The sequence below is a fragment of the Lytechinus variegatus genome, chromosome 3, assembly GCF_018143015.1.
Source record: "Lytechinus variegatus isolate NC3 chromosome 3, Lvar_3.0, whole genome shotgun sequence".
Taxonomy (NCBI): domain Eukaryota; kingdom Metazoa; phylum Echinodermata; class Echinoidea; order Temnopleuroida; family Toxopneustidae; genus Lytechinus; species Lytechinus variegatus.
The window spans coordinates 67232946-67250955 of record NC_054742.1 but is presented as its reverse complement, the minus strand read 5'-3'; the positions used below and the strand labels follow the sequence as shown (position 1 = coordinate 67250955).

General features: G+C 38.3%; 1 protein-coding gene across 1 annotated transcript; it reads left to right on the top strand.

Annotated features, from left to right (window-relative positions):
* Positions 1 to 178: 178 nt before the first annotated feature.
* LOC121412126 (vegetative cell wall protein gp1-like) lies at positions 179 to 17728 on the top strand (the record flags this gene model as incomplete). Its single annotated transcript, XM_041605031.1, has 6 exons — positions 179 to 765; positions 3364 to 3416; positions 7910 to 8438; positions 11120 to 11345; positions 12803 to 12922; positions 17231 to 17728. Coding segments are annotated over 6 exons (2013 nt in total), but the record flags the coding sequence as incomplete, so codon positions are not given.
* Between the last annotated feature and the right edge of the window lie 282 nt (positions 17729 to 18010).

Below are 18010 nucleotides of genomic sequence, written 5' to 3'. Positions count from 1 at the left end.
GCCATCGCCATCATCGCCACCATCACCTTCATCACCGCCATCGCCGTCATCGCCACCGTCACCTTCATCACCGCCATCATCATCTCCATCGTCGTCATCATCATCGGTATCGATTTCTGGTGCTGGAATTTGAATCGGTATTTCTATAATTTCGTAGTGGATTTCAGGAGCTTGGGCTTGTGCACCTCCACCACCGCCCCCACCTCCACCTCCTCCTCCTCCTCCGCCGCCGCCGCCGCCGCCGCCGCCACCGTCTCCACCTCCGTCACCACCATCGCCGCCATCGCCACCATCACCTCCATCCCCGCCATCACCACTGTCTTCTTCGCTACTACTGCTACTACTGCTGCTGTCTCCGGAGCCCCCTGAGCCTCCACCATCTCCACAATCTCCTCCATCACCACCATCACCGCCATCGCATCCACCATCTCCACCACCATCGCATCCACCGTCACAACCACCATCACCACCACCATCCCCGCAGTCGCCACCATCGCCGCCATCACATCCACCATCGCCAGCATCTCCACAGCTCCCGCCTTCGCAACCTCCGTCTCCTCCTCCGTCTCCGCCACAGTCTCCACCGCAATCGCCATCTCCACCATCCCCTCCATCACCGCAGTCACCACCACCACCATCGCAACCACCATCACCACCATCTCCTCCGTCACAACCACCATCACAGCCACCGTCTCCACCTCCGTCTCCGCCACAATCTCCACCGCAGTCGCCTCCGCCGTCTCCTCCCGTATCCGTTTCCTCGCTACTGCTTCGGCGATAACGTTCACCTTTAAATTAGTCAAGAAGAGAAAGTTTAATTTAATTTCAAAGTCGTGTCCTGCATTTACAGGGGTTGATTATATCGATTTACGCCACATATGCGCACAACTTAGCATTATTTATTCCATACCATATTCATGGCATTACATTCCATTTGCCATTCAGCTTTTTCAATAATAGCATTATCATAAATCATAATATATCGTTTGCCAACTCTGATTGATTATAAATTGCCGTCAACCATGTCAACAAATCAGAATTACCTTCTTGCGAATTACATTTTTTCCGTAAACCTCACAAAACTGATAGAGAAATGTCAAGAGTAACCGTGGGGATAGTTTTCTCATTCGGTCTGAGTTTTATTTAAAAGATGTTGTCCATGATGTCCGTTAGATTAGTTCTATTTTGAAAAAAAAATTAATAAAGTATTGTACGGACGAATATTGTACTTACGAGGTACTGAGGCTGCTATTGCTACCAAACACAGCACGGCGGCTATAAATAGCCCCAATCGGCCCATGGCGCCTGTTGTTGATCTGAAAGTGAGAAATTATGAAAGAAGAATATTAAATCAAATGCATTTATGATTGATTTGAATTAAACATTTTAGAGAATATTGCAAAATATTACAAGTAGCCTCTAATGATCGACAATGTAATTATATATCCATGTAATGCTGTAATCATGGTTATGTCATTTAATATTCATACAATAGTATTGGAAAGAGTAGTACTAGGTTAATCTCAATATGGAAATTTCACCACGTGACGTTTTCGGTAGATTTAGGTATGGGAAATTACAATGAAAATAATGAAATTCCGAAAAAAAAACTTACTTTCTTCACTCTGGAAGTCTAGGATTTTTTTTTCTCTCTAGTCCTTTGTTGTCGTATGAGTACAACTCGACTGATGAATTTGAAGTACCATCTGCCTCTATTTATACTCTTTCCCCAGAGAACATTACTTTCTCTTTTCATTTTCAACTTCTCAACAATGCGAATTCTTATGCAATCAATTCATTGATCAATATAAAGGAGATATATTATCACTTTCTTTAAATGATGGTATGGGACACTTCTCTTCAAAGGAAATAACAATTTAATTAGAAATTGATTGGTGTGTCTCGATGTAAGACACTATAATATCAATTTGCTTATTGATGCATATTATAGGCCACAAATAAATATTCTTGTCTTAATCTTAATCGTTATATCCGCTTGGATTAATCATGACCACTCGTACACCCAGGTCAGCTCAATTAAGTCAGTTCAGTAAATTAATTAATTACTCTTTTTTCTACGACAGGATGTCGGACTATACATTCTCGTGATGAGAAGCGATAAACAGTTAAATTAATGAAATAATGTCAAAATTGCTGTAGCTTTGATTGATATTTGGATACAGTGTGAAAAGGGGTGTAGTTATGGCCTTTTCACTTCAAATTTCACTTTTTTTGTTCTTTCTTGACCTTTCTTTTCTTGATAAAATTAAGTATTTTGGTTAGTATCATGATTCTTGTGTGTCATAGAGAGCAAAAGATTGTAGTCTTGCTGTAGACCCTCTCCCCTACCCGACCTAGATTACAGGCACAAAAAAGTCTCTTTTTCGAAAGGTGGTTTAGATTTCGGAACTATGTGCTCATTGAAGAGCACTCAGACACAAGTAAGTATTGTCCTAGACTGTCCTACCAAAATCGGCCCCAAAACCCACTTGATGATGAAAATTATATTATGGTCTATCCCTGCAAACGGTTACACCTCGTAATTCCGAAGGTTCGTAATTCCAAAGGTTCTTTATTCCGAAGGTTCGTAATTCCGAAACACGTAAATTGCCTATACCTCGATGTTCGATAATCCGAAAACGAAATAAGGTTCGATGTTCCGAAGGTTCGTTAGTCCGAAAACGAAATAAGGTTCGTTGTTCCGAAGGTTCGTTAGTCCGAAAACGAAATAAGGTTCGTTAATCATTACGTTTTCGGACTAACGAACCTTAGGAATTACGAACCTCATTTCGTTTTCGGCTTAACGAACCTTCGGAATTACGAACCACGAACCTCACTTTGTTTTCGGACAAACGAACCTTCGGAATGACGAACCTCATTTCGTTTTCGGACTAACGAACCTTCGGAATTACGAACCTTCGGAAATACGAACCTTCGGAATAACGTATGCGCCTGCATACTACATATCAGTCCTCTCGTGCATATCTCCTAGTCTGCAGGCACTGACATTTGGTTTCGCGTTCTGTAAAATGCAGAGTCTGAAGTAGTGAGACTACATTGACTCATGGACAGTGGTCATGGTGGTTGCTTCTACAAAATCATTCGACACGCGCACATAGGTTTTGGGGTCTAGTCTCCTCCCTTGACATGGTATTCTTTTTCAAAGTGTCAAATTCATTCCGTGCTTGCAGTCTACATACCCCCAGCCTCCTTCTCTTTTTCTCTGCCCTAACCCTCCACCCCAATGTCCTTTCCATCTCCTCCCCCCCCCCCCCTCTCTCTCCTTCTCTGTCCCACCCTCTTTCTCTCTTCCACTCTATCTTTCTCGTCTTTCTGTATTCCTAATTATCGCTGCCCAATCCATTCCACACCCTCTTCAACACAAAGTGATGGAAGCAAAATATGTGTAAGTTGTAGTAGGTCCAGGGTTGAAGAAAAGATGGTACGACTAATCAGTCCATTTCACAACTCACTTGTTAGTTCATAAATATTTTAAACAAATCATAGGAATATAACCTCTCCATGCATATCGGTTTTCTTCTTCTGAGAGGCATCGAGGCAATAAAACTGAGAACTTCAATCAGTAACACTGTCAATTAAAAAAAAAACAGTTTTAATGTGGACATGGTGTGTTTTCGTCCCCAGGAAGCGGAGTAGAAGAAGGAGGAGGAGGTAGAATGATTGTAAAGAAACTAAGGTAGATAGGACCTTACTTTTCTTTATTCCATCACGCGCTTCGCGCGCCAATTTTTTTTTTTCTTCATTGGCATTTCACTTCCCCCAATGTAGGTGTTCGCAGATGAACAGATGCTTGGGATCTTTCCCTCAAAGGGACATTTATGAAAGAGTACGGATATAAAAATCATTTAATCATAATGAATGATTTCACATAATAAATTTCACATGATTTTTGCACACGCCTGTCCGAAATGCAGTGCGCGCGGATGAATTACTTGTGTGGGAGTGTCCATTATCTTGCTTCTTTATTCATAAAAGACAAACACATTGAAACACGATGTGTATTGTTATTGCCAAGCATTACTGCTATACTGCATGTATATGCCACAGACGTTTTTGTCTTTATCTTGAATATTTTCAGGAAATTACAAGGAATATGATCCCCATGCATGGGAGTGGCTAATTAGGACTGATTTTATAGATAGACGGTCTGTACGTACTGTATGTGCAATTTAATTTCCGGAAACAATATAATTCACCTTGAACAGAGCAACGCGAAGGAATGTATTACAAATTCAGATTATACAGACTAAATGAAGTCATCTTTAACCTACTTTCAGTTAGCAAGTAAATCTAAAATGAAAAAGAAATTTTACAATTTGCAGGTTTATGTTTGATTTAGGATGACAATAATGGAATTATATCGATTTGCGAAAGATAAACTTTCAATACAATTAACAAATGCCTATTTATAAAGAGTATGCAAGAGTGCAATTATAGCCCTGAAAATATTTCATACACTGTTAAATATATCAAATTGCGACAAAAGACCTTCTATATAGATACCAGGATACCACAAATGGGTGCCTCGTGATACGTTTAATAGACTATTCTACTCTTAGTCATTGAATACTGATTACAATAAGATAAATGAAGCTTTCACTATTCTCCCATCTTTGGTTATTTTCTACATCTTGTTTTTTTTTCTTTTATCTCTTTCTCTCTTTCTTGTCTTTGTTCTCCACATTTCTTTCATTTCCGCCCTTTTTTTGATTTTTTTTTTCTATCACTGTGATCACAGTGGTCGTAAGTTATTCTTAATTTTCTATACATCACAAAAAGAACAAAACGTGTATATCCCACTTCTCTCTCTATCTCTTTCTCTCCTGCTCTCTTTCACACTCTGTGGGTGTGTGTGTGTGTTGCTCCATAATTCTCTCTTTCTTTCTCACACTTTCATTTCCATTCGAAAACTTAAACTTAAATAGAAATAAATGACTCTGGATCCAGGATCTTTGATTTTGAAACATTTATTTCATATAAATTTACCACTACAATAATATATCAATAAATAACACAGACATCATTTATATCTTCATTTTTCCCTCTTTACCAAAAAACGTAAATAACTTAACAGAAATGTTAACAGAAATAATCGCGTCACAAGCTCTGATAAGAAGTTTAAAAAAATATCCTCGAATATCACCGATCTTTTACATGATTGCAGTATTTTTTTTTACTGGAAAGATCATGATTGTCAAAGTTTAGGAATTGACAGAGGGAGACATTTTCAAACTGAAATTAAATTCATCTGCAGTTCATACATGAACAGATGAAATAAATAACATCTACTCGTCGTCCATGTAACGTTTGTCGAAAAGAAAACCCGTAAAATATGCACATGTGGAAAATATTCTATGTATATAGCTTGATAGAATATTTTATGACAAGCTCTGAGCCAATTCACAACTGTGAAATTCAAAATGGGTAAGATATCAATAAATAAATGAAAAGGTACTTGTTTAGTAATAGATAAGGAATTAATTGACATTTTTCAATTTGAAGAGTTATTAAGGAAATGGGCACATAATAATTACCGTATACTGTATACAGACACTATCCTTCGAAGAGTTCCTACAGAGGAAATTGTGATTTATTCATGATTAAAGGGGAAGTTCACCCTGACAAAAATGTTATATTAAAAATAGCAGAAAAAAAATAATTAAAAGTATTGCCAAAGATTTGAGGAAAATTCATCAAATAATAAAAAAGTTATTAGAATATCAATTATTTGATTTGTGACGTCATATGCGAGTAGTATTCATACATAGCGAATGGTAAAAAATCAATGAAATGTCATTTTCTCAGAAATTGAAAATTGTTTTCACTGTACCTTTTGTATATCAATAGACAAATCATTTCACACCTGATCATGCATAGAAAACAAAATTAAGTCATCAGGAACCATACAAAATTTGAAATTCATGCATTTTATATTACATAACACATGGGGCAGCTGCTCGTTTATGACGTCACAAATCCAAAACCTTGAACTCTAATAACTTTCTTACTCTTTAAAAGATTTTCCTCAAACCTTCACCAATATTTTTTACTATTTTTCTACTATTTTTAAACAAAGTTTTCTTCAGGGTTGAACTTCCCCTTTAAGTTCATGATGACGAGTTATTATTCTGTATGCATTTGTTTTGGTATGTATGTGCTAACTTGCCTGTCAAACAATTAAGAACCGGCTGGTGACGGAATGAAATCGATTATTTTAATATTCACTGTAGCTATTGCTTTTCTTGATGGTATGAGAACTCTTTAAATCCTCTTGATAATGTGCTCTTCGAATCTCTCAAAATCCTGGTGGCCGCAAGATAAGGGTTCCTGATGTAAGAAAAATGAGAAAGTAATAAGAGAATATGACATGGTGAACCAGATACAAAGGCATTAGATGCGCACATATAGAGAAGGAACTACCTACACGTATAACATCCTTTCCTTGAATGATAAGGGGGGGAGCAGTGGCAAAGAAGCGAGACGACATTGAAGATAATATGGAAATGGAACATGATGATTACTATGATGAGGATTAGGACCAACATAATGATGAGGAGGATGAGGATGATGATGAGGATGATGAGGATGATGATGATGGTGATAATGATGATTAGAATCATGATAAGAACGGTGGGGATGATAATGATGGATTAGGATTATGAGGATGAGGTTGGTGAATAGGAAGAGGATGTAAAAGATGCAGAGGATAAGGTGATCATGATGGTACCGAAGATTAGGATTAGGAGGGTGAGGATGAAGATGATGAGAATGATTGGGGTGGAAGAGGAAAAGGAAGAGGACGACGATGATGATGATGATGGTGATGATGATGGTGATAATGGTGGTGGTAATGATGATGATGATGATGATGATCATGATCATGATGGTGATCATGATGATGATGATAATAATAATTATAAACAATGATAATAATGGCAATGTGGATGAGGGGGATGTTGATGAAGATGATAATCGACATCTTCATCATCATGAGGAGGTGGAGGAGCATCAAGCAAGATCAGACAACGATGATAATGATGTTTGTACTCACCATGCTTGTTGATACAACTCCCTTCACCTGCTACCTTCAGACTGTTGTCTCCTCTTCTGCATGCCGATTCCCTGAGCTCACACAGATTGCTGTAGGTGGTACCATCAGACCCACAGACCGAATGAGTTCTCGAGATGAAGGCAGGGCATGGGGAACAACTCAAACCAATTTTTCCACCTACCAGGATGTCTGAAAAGAAAAGTGTAAGAATACATACAAGCTTGGTAATGATCTAATACCTCTCAAATATCGTCTCTTTCTTCACCTTCACTTCAATATTTTGTCTTTCTCTTTGTTCTTCGTCGTCCCATTTCAAATTCTAAAATATATTTGGACTGTCAGAAAAAGTATGATAATACTAGTGATCGGTTGAATTCAGTTAGATAAAAATAACTAAGTGTATCGATTCTCAACTCCTTTTTTACTATTTTAATCATGTCATCAACGATAAAACATACCAGCAGACATTCGGTGTTGACGATATGAAGGATGATAATGAAGTGAATGTATTTTTTTAAAGACTTGCAGCCTTTGTATTGTTAGACGTACCTTGTCCTTGTTTTCCGTCAATTGAAATTTCATTGAGTCCTCCACAACCAGCACCACCACCATCGATACCACAGTCACCTCCATCACCACCGTCATCGTCATCACCACCGTCATCATCATCGCCACCATCGTCATCACCATCTCCATCACCACCATCACCTTCCTCTTCATCGCCTCCGTCGTCACCACCTTCATCATCATCATCGTCGTCGTCATCATCTGCTGGGACGGGGACGGGAATGTAAACTGGTTTCTCGACCACTTCGTAGTGGATTTCTGGGGCTTGAGCTATGGCTTGTACCTCCGCACCACCATCACCGCCACAATGCCCTCCGTCAGGTCCATCGCAGTCTCCTTCGTCTTCTTCGCTGGATGAATCAGAGTCGGAGTCAGAGTCTGATTCAGAGCTGTCTCCATCCTCACAATCACCGCAATCGCCGTCGCCTCCATCGCACTCGCAGTCACCATCTCCACCATCGCCGCAATCGCCGCCATCACCGCCATCGCATCCACCGTCACCCCCATCGCCGTCACCATCCCCGCAATCACCGCCGTCGCCTCCATCACAACCAACGTCACCATCGCCACCGTCACCATCTCCGCCATCGCCACAATCTCCACCATCACATCCCCCATCTCCCCCATCGCCACCGCAATCCCCACCACATTCCCCATCGCCACCATCATCATCATCTCCACCATCACCACCGTCTCCGCCATCACCGCCATCGCCTCCATCCGCGCAATCGCACCCACCATCACCACAATCGCCACCGTCACCATCGCAATCACCATCACCACCATCCCCGCAATCGCAGTCTCCTCCGTCACAACCATCGCACCCATCTGACTCCTCGCTGCTGCTGCTGCTACTACTACTTCTTCGAGTTCTTTCAGCTGCAATTTCATAACAAGGACAATCGCACGGAACTTAAGATAACATATAGGAACTAATACTATTTTTTTCAATGGGATCAGATAAATGTATTCACATTGATTTGCAATAATTATAACCACTTAACATGTTCGACAGTACTTTCTATGTTTTATGCTTACCATTTTTATTTCTACCTAACTCAAATTGGATGAAAAGGTTGCAGAAGAAGAGAATAACATGTATATACATTTGATATACGATATCTAATTTATTCTTGAGCAATTTCTCGTTTTGGCAAACTTATGCTAATATCACTTCATGATGTAAAATGTGTGGAGTGCAATAAAGAAATTTCACCTGTGACAAAGGGACTTGTACTGATACATCACAAACCGTATATCAATTACATACATGTATATACAAGGGGAAAGTAGTTTAATGTCATTATCAAAATAAATCTTCAGTATTTTTGGATGCGGTTTACCAACCTGGTGCTGAAAACGCAAATACCGCCATCATTAAAATGACGGCGATGAAAAGCCACGATCTGCTCATTTTCTGCGACATCTGTTAGTGTTCAGTGAAGATAAATGGGTGTTGACAAATTCTGTTAATGTTCATTCACACATCATAATCATCAAAACACTAGTAGATACATATAGCATATCCATGCGTAGTTTATAATGAATGATTGCAATGTTTTAACAATCACTATTATCCGGATTTTCATCTTCAAAACATACCGTTGTAAACAATGAAAACAATTATATTTTCCATTCATAGCAAGGTCAATGATTACATCGTTCGAATAAAACAAATTTACAATTGACAAAAGAATTAAACAAATACATAATGGCTTCGATGAGGTACAACCTAGAGACTTACATTTAAAGGTTTTAATAAAAGTAAAAAAAAAAATTACGAAAAACAAGGTTAAACCCGATTTGTAATAGTTGGTACCATTACTTGTGTATAGATTTAAAGATGGTGCACAGAATCTCATCACACACCATGAATCGCGAGAGCTATAGAATTTGGGAGCTTGGACATATCTTCTGGATAAATTTGTCCTAAAAATTTAATAACATTTTTTCCTCAAGGGACGAGTACCAGGCGCAAGACTATTAACAAAAAATGACAGTTAAGAATAAAATGATAGTTTCAAACAAAAGTTCATCATTCTTCGCAAATATTTTGGGTTACATGACAAAAAAACCTTTTATCAATGTTATTGTCACGCTCTCCGAAATTATTAGAATAATGATTTATTTCGTAAACACGTCCTTTACCTTTTCTTAGAATTGTCGACGATCATGGAACCCTTGATGGAACTCTTCTCCTGTCAGATTGCTCGAATGTCAGATATTGCTCAGTGACAATGATTCTACTGGCATTTATACTTTTTAAACAATAATGTCCAACATACGAAATAGAATTGGTCAATTTGTCTTGAACAAAAAGGAAATATTTGGCGATTAAAAGTATATACCCATTTATTCTCATCATGGATAATCCATGGGTAATGTTTACGTTGGATAAGTTTATCACTGCACATTGGAGAGTAATTTAAGCTTTGCATATATCTTCATGCTTGTTTCTTATTACCATTCTATACTTTAAAATCATAACTTAAAACATATTCAATAGTTGTTACCTCTTTTTATCAGTATTTTGGCTTTATTAATAACGATTACAAAGTCTTGATAATGACATAGAACACGGGCAATGAATCATCGTTTCCTTTTCGCGTAGTAAGTAGTTTCAAATTTTTATCAATAAAATGGGATTACTTATGGTCATATTCGTATTTTCTTCTTAAGATACATGAATAAAGCAGGTCAAATCTAATCGTTAATTTTTTATTATCCATATAAAGCGGGTTTATAGTCGTCGTAATTTGGCAGTTCCTTCATTCGAAAGGGGATGTTTCTTCATTGTGTTTTCTTCACTAAAGACATGCATCAAAACGAAGCTCACTCCGCAAGACTTCTCATATAATATTATTTTTTGAGAATTAGAAGTTCTTTCCGGCCAATGGAATGCAATATTGCGGAAAGCAAATAGTGAAATTAAAAAAAATGAAATAAACCAATATCACAATTTACCTTTCACCTGATAAATGTATGCCAACCAAAAATAACACTGAATGATTCGCAATGCTCAGTAAATAAAAAAAAAATCATGTAAATCTTAATGTATGATTTTTTACCTGTCTTTAAAAGGATAGAATACCTTGGTACTTATACAGTTACCAGGACTTTTAAATTTCCTGGACAAAATGGCATTATCGTTGGAGTCTAGTATGACACAAGGATCTGTTTCAGTATGTATTCCAACGGTTCGGAGGGTCTTCTGCTTGATTAAAATCAATATTTTTGTGGATTCACTAAAGAGAGGCATCCATATTTCATAATACTATTATTTTGTTTTAGTTATCTTTGTAGACAGTTGCTCTTCCTGCGGAGTCAAATATTTTTAGCTATCTTCAGCAACGCGCTTATAGTGACAGATATGTGTAGCACAGACCAAAATCTGATTGTCGACTTTAACATTATTTTCGGTTACAGAGTTCCCTTTGTGCTGTTTAAGATCGTGTCATGTACATGTGCGATTCTTGTCAGCGTCCCAGGTTCGACTCCCGGACAAGCCCCCAGTGAGGTAGGAGTTGGTGCAGTTCTCCTTCAGTTGGATGAAGAGGGTTTCATGAAACCTGTGAGCTACTTTTCGAAGAAGCTTGATGTACAACAGCAAAGATACTCGATAATACTAGACAAGCGAGAGAAGGGGTGCCTAAGTATGATGCTGGAAGTTCAACACTTTGATGTGTATATGAGTAGCTGCCGTGATGTAACCGTTTTCACGGATCACAATCCACTAAACTTCCTCGAAAGGTTTAGGAACAAGAACCAGAGATTGTTCCGGTGGAGTCTTTTTCTTCAGCCTTATCATTATGGGCTGAACGTGACTCATATCAAGGGAAATGACAATGTTATCGCGGATGCACTTTCTAGAGTTTAGGCAATCTAACATCAATTCCCGAATAACCTCATTAGAAACAGCAAATAAAACAATAAAAAAAACCCGGAAAGCTGCAAACCGATCGTTAACTAATATTCACTTCATACAAAAAATAACAATAATGATAATCTAAAAAGAAAAAGTGATCTTCTTTTTACTCCAACATCCAGGTGGTCAAGCAATGTTTTGAAATGAATGTCTATAACAAGTTATTAACAACTATCTTACTTTTAATGACAAATCGTTTTATAAATAACATGGAACAATTAATTTTGTTCTAACAAGTTAATGTATTCTAACTCCTACTCTCTTCATTTATATTTTCTCTCTTTTCAGGTTCTGCATTTTTAAATTTGAAGCTGGATCAAAGTTCTTGCATTTAAAGGCTTAATTTTATTTTTTATGATTAAATAGCTCATGTTGCTATGGAGAGGATATATATGTATATGTATATAAAAAGACAAAAAGTATTCCTTGTTGTATTTTGTATTTTCTTTTTCATGTGACATTAGAATTCCTAAGGTAAAACAGCTTGTTATTGACTGAAGTTTTCTGCATATTTTCTTCTAAAGGTTTTATGATGCTGCGTATTGACTATACACTTAAATGGATTTTTTGTCATATTCCTCGTTCTTCTGAGTGTCATAATGTTATGCTATTTCAACATGCTCATTTCAATGAAAGAAAGTTATTAAATTGCTATAAATTTCTTCTTTTAAAGGGGGAGGTATGTCATGTACATGTGCGATTCTTGTCAGCGCATGAGGGCGCTTTTGCGTAATAAAGAAGTCTCAAGGTAATTTTATGAATGATTGTCTCTATTAATTTTTTATGTTTTATATCGTTGATGGAGCTGTTGTGATAGTCATATCAGGAAGGATATTTTCTTAAGCTCCAAAGGAAATAATAAATAATAGTGATTATGGACCCCTGGGTACATGCAACTCCATCAATTTTATGTTGGGTGCCTGATTTTAAGACTTATTGTCTCTCTCTCTCTCCTTTTTTGCTCCCCCACAACAATGTGCATTTCTTTATACTATGATTGCTTTCCTACTTGGTTCATTTTCATTTTCAACTGTGTGTGGTAATGTTTTCTTTTTTATATTATTGTGGAAATGAATGATTTGATTTGATTCGACTTTGATCCGGCTTTTTCCCATACCATTTTGGAGCATATGTATTACAGAAAAAGACGTAGTAGTTGCACACATGACATGGTAAAGAAAAAAAAATGACGCAGCGCGCGCTGTAAAGTGACTGTATTTTGTTGTTGCCTCGCTCAGGTCTCGAGCCGAGACATCGAGACACAAGCCTCCGAGGCACTGGGAGATCAGTGCTCCGAGGGCGAGGCCGAGACCGAGACATCAGGCTTCGAGGCCGAGAATGCAATATTCGGTTTCGAGGCATACAATCCTGACAGCACCAGGGCTTTAATGGTCACGTCCACCCCAGAAAATGTTTCTTTGAATCAAAAGAGAAAAATCAAACAAGCATAATGCTGAAAATTGCATCAAAATTGGATGTAAAATTAGAAAGTTATGACATTTCAAGTTTCACTCATATTTCACAAAACAGTTATATGCACAACTCAGTGATATGAGAGAGCCGATGGTGTCCCTCGCTCAAACGTTTTTTTTTTATTATTTTTTTTTATTGTACACTATTTCAATTCTAAAAGAATTGACAATGACTAACTTGTCTGAATTCTAATTGTTGAGAATGGCTGGGCGGAAATCTCTCCCAAAAGGTAGGGGGGACAAAAAGTAAGGTAATCTCGTTTTAAAATAGATGTTTTATTTCGATTTTGAGTGATGTATTTCTTACCATCATACAAGACCACAGATAGTAGGGGGACATTTGATATTGTGTCCCCCCCCCCCCGCTACTATTTTGAGTAGCCCCCCCTGGGATTTCCGCCCATGGAGAAGGAAATGAAAATTTGTTTCACATTGACAAGAGGATGAAATTAAAATATTTTATATACATGTACCGAAATACAAAGAAATAATCAGTGTGTCATGTCATTTTCCCGTCATTTGCAAAGCTTTGATTAAACTTCCTCATCTTACAATGTTTTACATCTGATTTTGATGAAATTCAGGGCAATGCTTGTTGGACTTTTCTCTTTTTATTCAAATTAACTTTTGGTTTGGGTGGACTTGCCCATTAGATAATGATGGCTCAATTTTTTCGACTGTCATCTGATCGCCCAGAGCATACTGTCAAGAAGTCTTGAACTTGACCTTAGTAATAGGTTTGCTTTGTTTTCTGTCCTGTGGTCTGGGATGAAAGATGGAGTCTACCATTTTTAGGAAAGTACTTTGTGAATCGAAATTTGTAGGAGGCGGCACAACAGATTAGCTTTTTGGGGGACTATGATCTGTTTTGCAAAAATGGTAAGAGCTTTAGAAGAATCAATTATTGACATTTGTTTTAGACCACTTTTCCAGTGCAACTTTAGGGTCTGTTGAAGCATTTCGAGGTCGATGTTGTCTATACTTCCTCGCCGATATTTTTTTACAACCTTTTACAAAAGCCGTTGATCTTTTTTTACGAAAGTGCATGTTTTCCCCCCATTTTCAAATCTTCTCTTCATTTCCCTCGCGACTATTCAATTTGAGATATTCTTTCATGGCATCTCAGTCTAAACAAACCTTGTCAAACTCCGTAAAAATGCCTCAAGTCACCTTAGCCTTTTGCTTGCATTTAGTAAATGATTAGTATTTTCTTGTCAGCATTTTTTAGTGGGGAGTTTTCACAAATCACTTCGCAGACACTTTCTGGAACGATGAAAATCTATTGTCATAAGCCCTTCATGACAAAGTAGCCTTTGTCGAAAATCGCTGAATAAGCAAAACAGCACTGTTGTTCTGGAATGTGAATAAGTCGCACATTTGTCGTCAGTTCCGAATCTTAGGATGATCTGCTGTCTTTCACAGTAATTATTGGCGTCTCAATGTGGAAAATTTTCCCGCGGTTTTGCTCATTCCCCAAAGTGTCCTCATTGCTCCCATCACCATCTTTCATATTCAACGAAAACCGAAATAAATTTCTACGATACTCTTCAATGACTTTAATTGATTGGCTTTTTCCTTGGCCCTGGTGGGTGTTTCATAAAGCTGTTCGTAAGATAAGAACGACTTTAAGAACGACTGGTGATCCTTTCTTTTGGTAAATGGTATACACCATAGGCGATGTTTTAGCGCATAAGAAAGGATACCAGTCGTTCTTAAAGTCGCTCTTAACTTACGAACAGCTTTATGAAACGGCCCCCGGTTTTGAGGGTTCAGCGATAAACTACCTGATACACTATTGTGGTCTTGTCGATAATGAAACAAAAAATGATAGAAAAATGAGATTTGGGGGATGTGATTTGATGCTATAATAACTCTGGAGATATATTGTGAGGTGATTTGCCTTCATGTACGTGACGCCATTCAGTTAATAGTAACAGATAAAAAAACTTCCCTCTCACAATCTCTGTCTTACATCAACATTTTTGTCTGACAAGCTGTAAGATCTGCCATCTTTCCTAGATACAGATTGGCTGGGAGGCACTGTTACTATGGTAACTGTCGGATAAAAATTGACTTTCATGAAACGCTCATCAGTTCTAAGTTATGTCTTCCCATCTCTCCCCTTCTCTCTCTCCCTCTCTCCCTCTCCCTCTCTCTCTCTCTCCTTTTGTCTTTCTTTCTCCATCCTCATTTCATTCACTCTGTGTTTCTCTCGCTCTTACACACACTCACCAACCAACCCTCCACACACACACACACGCATTTTGTTTTCTTTTGATTTTGACCTGACAATATTTTTAAGAAAACGAATGGCATAATAATGCAAACCATCAAGAAGCAATAATGTGATGTATGAATTGATTTTTATTTTTCAAAAGAACAATAAGATTCAATAAATAAATACATTGATGAATAATTGATCACCAAAATAAGCGATTACTATGTTACAGAAGATATCGTTTTGTCAGAAATTACGTACAAACAAATTGCATGGACATGATGGAGGTAGATATAAAAAACAATCAAATAATGCTAAATATTTTGTTAGAGCTTGTCGTAGAAAAGGACAGATAATCAATTCGAATCACTATCAAAGAATATAATCGAGTTAAAATTATACAGATATGTTGGTTTATTTGTCAAGGATTTGTTTTGATTAGTTATTTATTGGAATGGTGCGTCTGTAAAGTCTAACAAGCTATAAATAAATTTATAAATAAACAAATAAATATCACTCCTTCCATCCATTAAACGACCAGATCGATAGATATGTCTTGATATTTGGAGCCATCATGGTGCAACGTTCAGTGGGTGCGCTCTACAAGACTGCCTGTAAATAATGAGAAATAAAAATGGTTATAAAATATCATTAAAGCATCATTCAAATGAACAGAATTATGCAATCTATTACACCAATGTTCTCTCCATAACAATTATTCATAAACTTCCTTCCCTATACTCCAATTATTGTCCCTCAATAACGTTACGTTTCCCATGTGCGAGCAAGGAGTGGGAACACCAAACTCCCTTGTGCGATTTTTTTTTTGGGGGGGGAGCTTGTCAGCTTGGGGACTTGCCAAAAAAAATGTACTTACTCAGTATTTGGAAACAATATTTTATACATTTTTACACTACTTTGCATAGATCATTACAGATTCGACTTTTTTTAACTTGATTATATTTACCATTGCATTTACCCTCGCTGACAACCTTAAGGTTTTTGTCGTTTCTCCTGCATGCCGACTCTCTTAGCTCACACAGATTTCCGTAGGTGGTACCGTCAGATCCACAGACGGAATGAGTACGAGAGATGAAAGATGGACATGTCTGGCAGATATTCACACCTGAATGATTGAAAGACAATAATTATTCAGAGGTTTTATTTCTATTTCAAAACGAATTGTATTACATGAGAGCTGGGGCCCGGAACACAAAGCTTAGCAATGATCGTAGAACATATTTCTACTATTGATTGCATTGACTACAATGTACAATCAATCGTAAAATCAAGCGTACGATCAATCGTACGATCAACCTTTGTGTTACGGGCCTCAGGAGTGGTTATCGTGAAAATATATTTCGTCGGAGTATGTAACACAAGTTGCATGGTTCGAGTTCCGGAGCTAAAGCAATATCCTTTTTAAAAAAAACATTTATCTACTTCTGCAACTCCCTACTCATGTGTTTGGTGCCAGATGAAAGAATATTGGGATGAGAGCTGAGAAGTCGCCAGAAAAAAAGATCAAGGGTAATACGTCTAAAATTATGAAACCATTCCCATCATCATGAAAATAGGAATAATAATCGTCCGAGGTATACTGCGAATTTATTACTGATACAGAATGATTATTTTATAATTTCATATTTAAGAGAAAAAAATATTTTAAGATATTCAACTTACCTTCCCCACCAGATGTGTTTAGTCCTCCGCACCCAGCATTATCTCCGTTCATACCGCAATCGTCATCGTCATTGCCATCATCGTCGTCACCGTCATCATCACCACCATCATCACCTGTATCATCTCCATCATCATCTCCGGCACCACCGTCATCATCACCACCATCATCTCCTCCTTCGTCACCGTCATCACCCTCATCATCATCACCATCATCTTCCTCATCATCCTCTTCCTCATCAGCAGGGACAGGCACCGGAATGTAGATTGGCTTTTCAACTACTTGGTAATGAATTTCTGGCGCTTGTGGAACTGGAATCGGCACAGGAACAGAAACGGTTTGGACTTCGCCGCCAGCCTCCCCACCATCAGTACCGCAGTCAACTGTACAATCGCCGCTCTCCTCTTCGCTGCTGCTACTGGAAGAGCTTGAACTGTCTCCATCGCCGCAACCATCGCCGCAGTCTCCGTCACCCCCATCGCAACCTCCATCGCAATCCCCGTCCCCACCATCCCCGCAATCACCGCCATCGCAGCCCGCATCACCGTCGCCACAATCTCCATCACCATCGCAGCCATCCGTATCACAGTCTCCGCCACAGTCACCATCTCCCCCATCTCCGCAGTCACCACCATCGCAACCACCATCTCCACAATCACCATCACCACCATCGCAGTCGCCATCTCCTCCGTCGCCGCAATCGCTTTCGCAGTCCCCTCCATCGCCGCAATTGCACCCTACATCAGACTCCTCACTGCTGCTGCTTCTCCGCGTTCTCTCCGCTACAAGGTAATCCAAAAATGAGAATTCAGACAAGTAAAAAGCTTCACACGAAATTTGTGATCCATTCCTTTGTATTGGCACATCGTAGTTATAAATTTTATATCAAATGAATGATAAATGATAATGCACATCCAAAGTACAAGCGCCGCGTTTCCTTTTACCCCAATTTATGTGCAGCTATTTTGTTATTTTGATTCTGATTTGTTTCAGTTCTAAAACCGTACAAAAATATGATTACTTACCTGGAGCAGAAAACACATCTGCCATCATCGCCAATATGACGACCAAGAAG